General features: G+C 34.7%; 1 protein-coding gene across 1 annotated transcript; it reads right to left on the bottom strand.

Moving 5' to 3' along the window:
- Positions 1-376: 376 nt before the first annotated feature.
- On the bottom strand, positions 377-709 carry LOC145140683 (putative mitochondrial protein AtMg00820). Its single transcript, XM_079074090.1, has one exon. The coding sequence runs from the start codon at positions 707-709 to the stop codon at positions 377-379; it is 333 nt and encodes a 110-aa protein (XP_078930216.1).
- Between the last annotated feature and the right edge of the window lie 7,893 nt (positions 710-8,602).

The raw sequence follows: 8,602 nt of genomic DNA, 5'->3' as shown, positions 1-8,602 counted from the left end.
GACTTCATAATAGTTTCCTGGTTTATGAAAGTTCCCTCATCGCTCTGTCTAATATTCAATCCAAGGAAAAAATTAATCGGGCCCACTGAGCTCATCTCAAAAAGTTAGCCTCCATTAGTTTTTTTGAAATCAACAGTCAATTGAGGATTAGTTTATCCGAAAATAATATCATCAACGTAAATTTGGAAAATCATCAAATGATCACCATTTTCCTTTGAAAGAAATTAGGGTTAACTGAACCTTGTTTAAATTTAGATTGTTTAAGAAACAATGTTAGAGTTTCATACCATGCATGAAGAGTTTGTTCCAGTCCATAAACAGCCTTATCAAGAACATAACAATGATATGGATATTTTTCATTTATGAAAGATGGAGGTTATTCGACGTAGACTGTTTCTTCAAGTTTGTCATTTAGAAAAGAATACTTTATATCCATTTGGAATACATCAAAATTTTGGTGTGCTGCATATGCAAGGAAAATGCGAACAGACTCCAATCTTGCAATTGTTGCAAATGCCTCTTCGTTATATATTCCTTCTTCTTGACAATAGATTTTAATTACAAGAAGTGCCTTGTTCTTTACGAAATTTCCTTCTTTTTCCAATTTATTCCGAAACATCCACTTCAATCCTACGATGATTGCATTTGGTGGTGTCAGAATCAATCTCCATACTTTCTTCCTTTCAAATTCATGCAATTCATCTTGCATCGCTTTAACCCAATCTGCATGATCAAGAGCAATCTTGACAATTTTAGTTTCAATTTTGGATATAAAATAATTAAACATACAAAATTCCTGATTTATTTTTAACGAAACTTGTTTCTCTTTTTGTTGAGCTCGAGTCAGAACTCCAAAAAAAGTATCACTGATAATTTGATTTTGTGGACGATCTCTTGTCCATATTATTGATGGTGGATAGTTTAAATTGTATTCAAGATTTATTTCATTATTTACTTCTTCAATTTCTGATTGTCATCATTATCGTTATTCGTTAGATTCTGCCCCTGGATATTAGCATCAGAAGCAAAATTCTCCCCCTAGAAATGATCATCATTATTTTTATTCTCCCCCTGCATGAGATATTTATCAATTATGTCAGTTTCTTGTAAATTTTTACCATCAATTGGGTTCAGAATTGAAGTAAAAACTTCTCTGCAAGATTACGAATCAGAATTTTCTACATTCTACCCCTTGACTTGAGCAATATAAAAAGTAGATGTTGTAGATGGAGATTCTTTTTCATGAATTTCAACATTCACAATTGCTTCATCAACAAGTTTCAACTACTCGTCTTCAAGATTGTCTTTCACTTTTGATTCTCAATGAATTGCCTTTTCTGGTTCATTAAGGAGATTCAAAAAATCCTCATATAGCTTCATAAGATGAATAGATTGCGAACAAGAAGATGAAAAAATATATCCACATTGAACAATAGGGTTTTTAGATGATTTAATGAACTTGTCATCAAAAGTAACACAGTAGCTTTCTTTAATTTTCTTTGATTTTTTGTTGAGAGCTCTGCAAGCTTAGGAAGAAAGAGAATGACCTAGAAATAATCAGCTTATACATCAAATATTTTATGATGCTCCTTTGAATTGTAGAGAAAGCACCTAGAGCCAAAAACATGAAAAAAAAAATTAATTTTAGGCTTGCGAATGTTCCAATTTTCATAAGGAGTAATAAGAAATCGCTTATTAATATAAGAACAGTTTTATGTAAAACATACAGCTGCAATTGCCTCAGCCCAGAATTACAATAAAAGATTTTGTTGGATTAGGTGTCTAAGCCAATAACTAAATTGGTATATACTTAAATTAAAAGCAAAAGTCCTTTTGGGTTGCCCTCAAAACTAGTAATTGACAAAATAACTTTTTGAGAGGTTGATTTATTGGTTTATTATAAGGTTAATAAATAGCATTAAATAATTTATTAATATATTATGAGATTAATATATTAATTAGAAATAGTATTATTTAGTTAATAATTACTCAGAAATTAATTGGAATTAATTTTGGAATTAACTGGATTAATTAAAAGTGGAAGGACCTAAGCAGTAATTATTAAATAGTTGATCAAGAGAAGGATTCTAGAGTTTTCTCGGGATGGACAAAAATTTGAAGCCTCCTTAGGTTTCTAGGTTAATTCTAAACGATAATTAAGAATATGGATAATTACCTAATTAGAGATAATAATATTATATTCAAATTAGGGTTTCCAGGGTTTCCTTGTTCAACTATATAAGGAGCCCTATACCTTATAATTTCAGCCACTCCTTTCTCAAGAAGAAAAAGCCGAAAGTCACCTCCTCCCTGTTATCTCCTCTCAAGTCTTCTATTGCTACGGTTTGGGTACAAACCATTTGAGGCACGAGATTTTTGGTGCTTGCCTTCTGAAGCTTGTTCAAGAAGGAATTGGTGATTATTTACTACAATAATCAAAAGGCATGTAAACCCTAAAAACCTTTATGAATTTCGATTATAGTAGGGTATTCCTAGGGTTCTTGATGCTTAATTGTTTTTTTGCAATCAATAGAGAAAACATAGATGCAATAGGATGCATGTGAACTTAGGGTTAAATTTTTCCGCCACATATTTTTTTTTTGTAACCTATAAAACCTAGCAGTGGTATCAAATCCATAGTTTTCAATTGATCTTGCACAATGTTGAATAAATTAAAATTAGGATTTATATAAATTGAACCCTAAGGGAGGAATTTTCGAAAATTGCTAGGGTTCTTGAAATCCTAGCCTCTACCCTTAGATTTCGAAAATTGCTAGGGTTAGATAGTGTTTATCTACTTTCCTTAATTATTATTTTACAAGCTTTAAATTTGAATACTTAAAACTTGATAAACCCAAACCCTATTTTCGAAAATTAGGGGGTTTTGGGTTAGGATTAAATTTGAATTATTTTATTAATTGGTTAATTGTAACTAATTATTTAATCCATAATGATTTAATTAATTTAATTAATTATTTAATTAAAAGATAAAGATAAGGTTTAATATGAATTAATTAAAAGATTTAATTTAAATAATCAATATTTAAACCTCATATTTTGAAAAGTTTTAAAATATACCTTATATATATTATTAAAAGTTAACTACCATATGTATAAGAAAAGTCAGTCAGATCACTAGTAGGACTCATTCACGAAACATGGTATACAGAGGGTATAAGGAAGTGACCTATAAAATGGTTGTTAAATGGGTGTTCACTCTCACCCACCACTCTCCTGTGTGGCGAAGGGTCGGTAGCCGAACGGGTTTGATAGGACATAATATCATTATACGTATAATGATATAAAAGTACTAGAACGTTCTTTTAAAAATCCCACTCTAGTTACTTTAGGAAAAATGTGAAATAGTATGCGAATCCATGAAAACGCACATCATACTTTAATATGTCATTAATGGAGCGTGTGTGAGTAACCGACACACTAATAACGACTTTAAAGAGAGATGATGGGCATCTCGAAAATTATGATTCTTAATGGAGCAGGTATGGTTAACCGGCACATTAATTGGAGATGATAAATGACATCGAGGGTGTCAAGCGTGTTTGCATGGTTATTCACATGTGATCCTCGACATCCCAATTACTAACAGAAGAGCATAATCTGAGATTAAACATGCCATTGATAAGATTCAATGAATCTCAAAAGATCTAGGAATTTCATCGTTTGAAATTGGTGAATTGCTTTTCGCTACTTTCATAAATTCGCAATAAGATTACGACATCCTCTTCATAGCTGAGAACTGTTATATTGAATCCGAGCCTTGAATATTAATTCTGGGTTAAAATATTGAGGATTTATATCAACGAAGTAAAACTATTTCCTTCAAAAGATGTCTACTCCAAGAGATGCTACTACTACTCAATCTTCCACTATCAACAACTTCACTCTACTATCGATCCACTCTAAAGAGAAACTAGTTGGTCCAAACTACATGGAAAAGATGCCAAATCTTAATATGACTATTCGATACGAGGGCAAAGAATATATCATTGATAAAGCTCTTGTCGAAATCGATGTGTCAATTGCTACTCCAGAAGAGATTGCCACCTATAAGAAACACTATGATGAAAGAATAAAGGTTGATCTCATTATGGTTGCACCCATGTTACATGAGTTGAAAAAGTTCGATGAGGACTATTGGTCGTACGGGATGGGCTTAGATCTTGCGGAAAAGTTCCATAAGAGAGCGTGTCAAGAAAACTACGAGGTCGTCAAAGCATTAATGGCCTTCAAGTTAAAGGAGGAAGAGTATGTCTGCAATTATGTGCATAAAATGCAGAGATACATGTAGCGTCTTGAAAGGATCAATGTGAATTTTGAAGAGGAGCTAGTTATTGACATAGTCCTTAAATCCTTGCCATCTTGTTATGATTAGTTAATCTTGACTTATCATTTGAACAACACAGAGACCACATTGGCCTAACCCCATAACTTGTTACAGACAGCTGAATCAACAATGAAAAAGAATCAAGTCCCTTCTGCTACAAGTGCTCTCGTCCTTTCCATTGGGAAAAATAGTGGAAAGAAGAGGAATGCTAAACCCCAATTGAGGTGGAAGGGTAAGGCCCAAGCTAGATCGTCTAGCAACGAGTCAAAGACAAAGCCCAGTTCAGAAATTCTTGTTGTTAGGGACCCGAAAGAGGCCAACTTTCTACTTGTGTAATGAAAAGGGCCATTGGAAAAGAAGATGCCCTAAATATTTGCAAGACATCAAGGATGGCAAGGTCAAGCCATCGTCGGCAGGTACATACATTATTCAAGTCAATAACTCACAACTTATTCGTTCTTTGGTCCTTGATATAGGATGTGGATTTCACATTTGTTCTGATTTGCAGGGGCTAAGAGAAAGTGAGGAGGTGGAGCATGGAACAATAAATCTGATCATTGGAAATAGGCGATCTTCTCTTGTTACCAAGATTGGAACTTATGGTCTTGTACTTAGTAGTGATGTTAGGATAGATTTAATTAATTGTTGCTGCTTGTTAGAAATGACATGAAATATGATTTCTTTTCATTTATGTTTTAGATAAGGATTTTGATATTCTTTTAATGATATGAATGGTTCGATTTTAGCTTATAAAAATGGTGTTTTTATGTTTTAAGCTTTACGTTGTAATGTTATGTATGAAACTGTGATTTTGTTGATAGCTTAGGCAATACTGTATTAAATATTGATTCGTCTAATGGTGTAGACAAAGCATGCTTGTGGCATTGTTGTCTTGGACACATTAACAAGAAATGCAACGCCCAACTCCAAAAGGATGGAGTGCTGGAGTCATTTGACTTAAGGTCAGATGATGAATTCGAGTCTTGTCTTTTGGTTAAGATAAAAAAATCATCTTTAAGTAGGTCTTATGAAAGAGGTGAAGGTTTGTTGGATCCAATATACAAGGATGTGTATGGACCCTTCAGATCAACCACAAGGGATGAAAATCGATTCTACGTGACATTTACGGATGATTATAGCAGATATCGATATATATATTTAATCAAACATAAACCAGAAACCTTTGAAAAGTTCAAAGAGTTCTAACACGAGGTCAAGAATCAACTGGCCAGGAAGATAAAGATGCTTCAATCTGATACAGGTGGGTAATAGCTTAGTATTGAGTTCCACGACTATCTAAAGGAATGTGGAATAGTTTCGCAATTGACTCCTCCTAGGACACCACAACTTAATGGTTTTGATGAGAGGAGATATCAAACCTTGTTAGACATGGTTCGTTTCATGATGATTCGAGCTTCCCTTCCTATTTGTTTTTTGGGGGTATGCCTTAGAGACAGCCACCCGTACCTTAATCTTGTCCCTACTAAGAAGGTTGCGAAAACACCTCACCAGATGTGGATAGGGAAAGTTCCCTCGCTAGGTCACATCATGGTTTCAGGATGTGAAGTTTTCGTTAGACGAGAGACTCACGACAAACTAGAACCTAGAGTGAGAGGTGTCTTTTCATTGGTTACCCAAAAAAGTCTTTCGGATACTTGTTATATAGACTTAGTGAGAATGTGTCTTTGTAGCTTGAAGGGGAGTCTTTCGCGAGAGATAACTCATATTGAAAGAGGACAGTGGTAGTGCAATTGATATGGAAGAAATTCCAGAATCAACCAATGAAGGATCTTAGAAGACACTAGCTCTTAACCATAGGATGAAACTCTTGTTAAGCCCATTCACAGTTCATTACCTCTTCGTCGATCAGGTAGAGTTAGCATGCCACCAACGTTCTATGGTTTCCTTATAATGTCAGACAGTGACATGTTAATCACTGATGGTACACTAGTAAATTTGGATGAGCCAGATAACTACAACGAAGCTATTTCGATCACTAAGGCTGCCAAATGGAAAGAGGCAATGGACTACGAGATGCAATCCATGTACAACAACAAAGTTTGGAATTTGGTTGATCACGTACCAGGTCGAAAGATAGTTGGTTGCAAAAGGATCTTCAAGAAGAATACCGACATAGATGGGAAAGTACACACGCTCAAGTTACGACTGGTTGTGAAGGGCTTTTCTCAAACCTTCAGGACCGACTATGATGAGACTTATTCACCAGTGTATAAGATCAAGTCTATCAGGATTATGCTTGACATAGTTTCCTTTCATGATTATGAAATATGGAATATGAGTGTTCAAATGGCTTCCCTCAATGGGAAGTTGGCTTAGGATGTTTACATGAGCTAGCCAGAGAGATTTGTACATGAAAAGTTTCCTAATAGAGTGTGTAAGCATAAGAAGTCCATTTATGGATTGAAACAAGCATCTCGCAGATGGAATCTTTATTTCCATGAGAAAGTCAAAGAATTTGGTTTCTCTAGGAGCGAGGATGAGCCATGTGTGTATGTCAAAGCTAGTGGGAGTACAATAACTTCTCTAGTATTGTATGTTGATGACATACTCCTTATAGGAAGCGACATTTCGACTTTGCAAAAAGTGAAATCTTGGCTTGGGAAGTGTTTCTCCATGAATGATCAAGAGGAAGTTGCATATATTCTTGGGATAAGGATTCTGAGGGATACGAAAGAAAAGACTTATTGCTCTTAGTCAGAATACATACTTGGATAAGGTAATAAAGCGTTTCAGTATGGAAAATTTCATGAAAAGGGAACTGCCTATTCATAGTAATGCCAATTTGAGTAAGACTCAAAGCCCTAGTACAGATGAAGAGATATCTGAGATGTGTCGAGTCCCATATGCTTCGGTTGTAGGTTCGATCATGTATTCTTTTACATTTACTCGCCCTGATGTGTCTTATGCTTTGAGTATGGTCAGTCGCTTTCAGGGAAATCCAGGCAGAGCTCATTGGACTACATTAAAGAACATAGTTCAGTATCTGTGAAGGATGAAAGATGTGATTATAGTACTTGGTGGAAGTGATACGTTAAGAATAACTGGATATAGTGACGCCAACTTTCAGACAGATCGAGATATCTTTTATTCTCAGTCAGACTGGGTGTTTATGTTAAATGGTGGGGCAATGACTTGGAAAAGTTCCAAGAAGAAAACACTGGCTGATTCTACTTGTGAATCAGACTACATCAAAACGAGTGAGCCATCAAAGGAGGCATATAGGTTGAAGAACTTCATCGGCGATCTCGGAGTAGTCCCGACCATTTAAGAGCCATTAGAACTTTACTATGATAATGAAGGCGCGGTTGGTTTGACCAAAGAACCAAAGGATGATGGTAGATCCAAGCATATCAACCAAAAGTACCATTAGATCAGACAAAGGGTTGAATAAGGTCATCTTATAGTCAAGAGAGTATCCTCAGAAGATAATCATGTAGATCCTTTCACGAAGGTTCTGAGTAAGGTTAAGCATAACCACCATGCTAGGAGCATAGGCTTAAGAGATGATATTAGTTTTAGTAGTTAGTTTACATTTTGAAAATTGTAATAAAAAAATATAATTGACTTTGGTGATTAAATAATAGAGATTATTTATGAGTATGGTTACTAGTTTTTCCAATTATTTTTTTGTGTTTCGTTTTGCATGTTTTACTTCCTGAATGATTTGATTATTCAGAACTCCACAGCCATTCATACTTTTGGATGTAAGTAGTGAATCAAGATTGTCATGAATTGTTTGTTGTTTTCTATGGAGATTACACATTGCAATGGTTGCTACAATATTCATGAGTACTTAGAAAATGGAGATTTTGAGTATTGGATAAACCTACGCTCCAAGAATTACTCCATGGATTATATCACGAGTAATTCTGAGATGATAATATCTTATATTTTGAAATGGAGATATATGAGTTGTAATTTACAAGTCAGTTGTGTATTGGTGTTACGTAAACGCATCAGTAACGTGATGTTATAAAACTTAGTATCATGCGTGATTTGGTGAGTAAAAGGTACAAGCATATGAGTCGAAATTTATTCGTTCCTTTTTCCATAATAAGAAAAGCAATATCTTTGGGCCCCTCGGTGAATTGGTGTTGACATTATCGTGTTGGGCCCAACCATGACTAACTTGATATGTTCAATTAGTAGTCTTATGAGGCCATCACAAATCGGGAAATTGGGAAACATAATTTTGGACAAGATATTGATTGTAATCCATGTCTCATGTCCATATGA

This window comes from Lactuca virosa, chromosome 9 (genome assembly GCF_052849685.1).
Source record: "Lactuca virosa cultivar CGN04683 chromosome 9, Lactuca_virosa_CGN04683_v6, whole genome shotgun sequence".
NCBI classification, from domain to species: Eukaryota; Viridiplantae; Streptophyta; class Magnoliopsida; order Asterales; family Asteraceae; genus Lactuca; species Lactuca virosa.
The sequence above is the reverse complement of the archived record's forward strand: the minus strand, read 5'-3'. Positions and strand labels throughout refer to the sequence as shown.

Bases quoted from the DNA above. Each gene is read 5' to 3' on its own strand.
- LOC145140683 (XM_079074090.1), bottom strand. From the start codon at position 709: ATGCAAGATGAATTGCATGAATTTGAAAGGAAGAAAGTATGGAGATTG.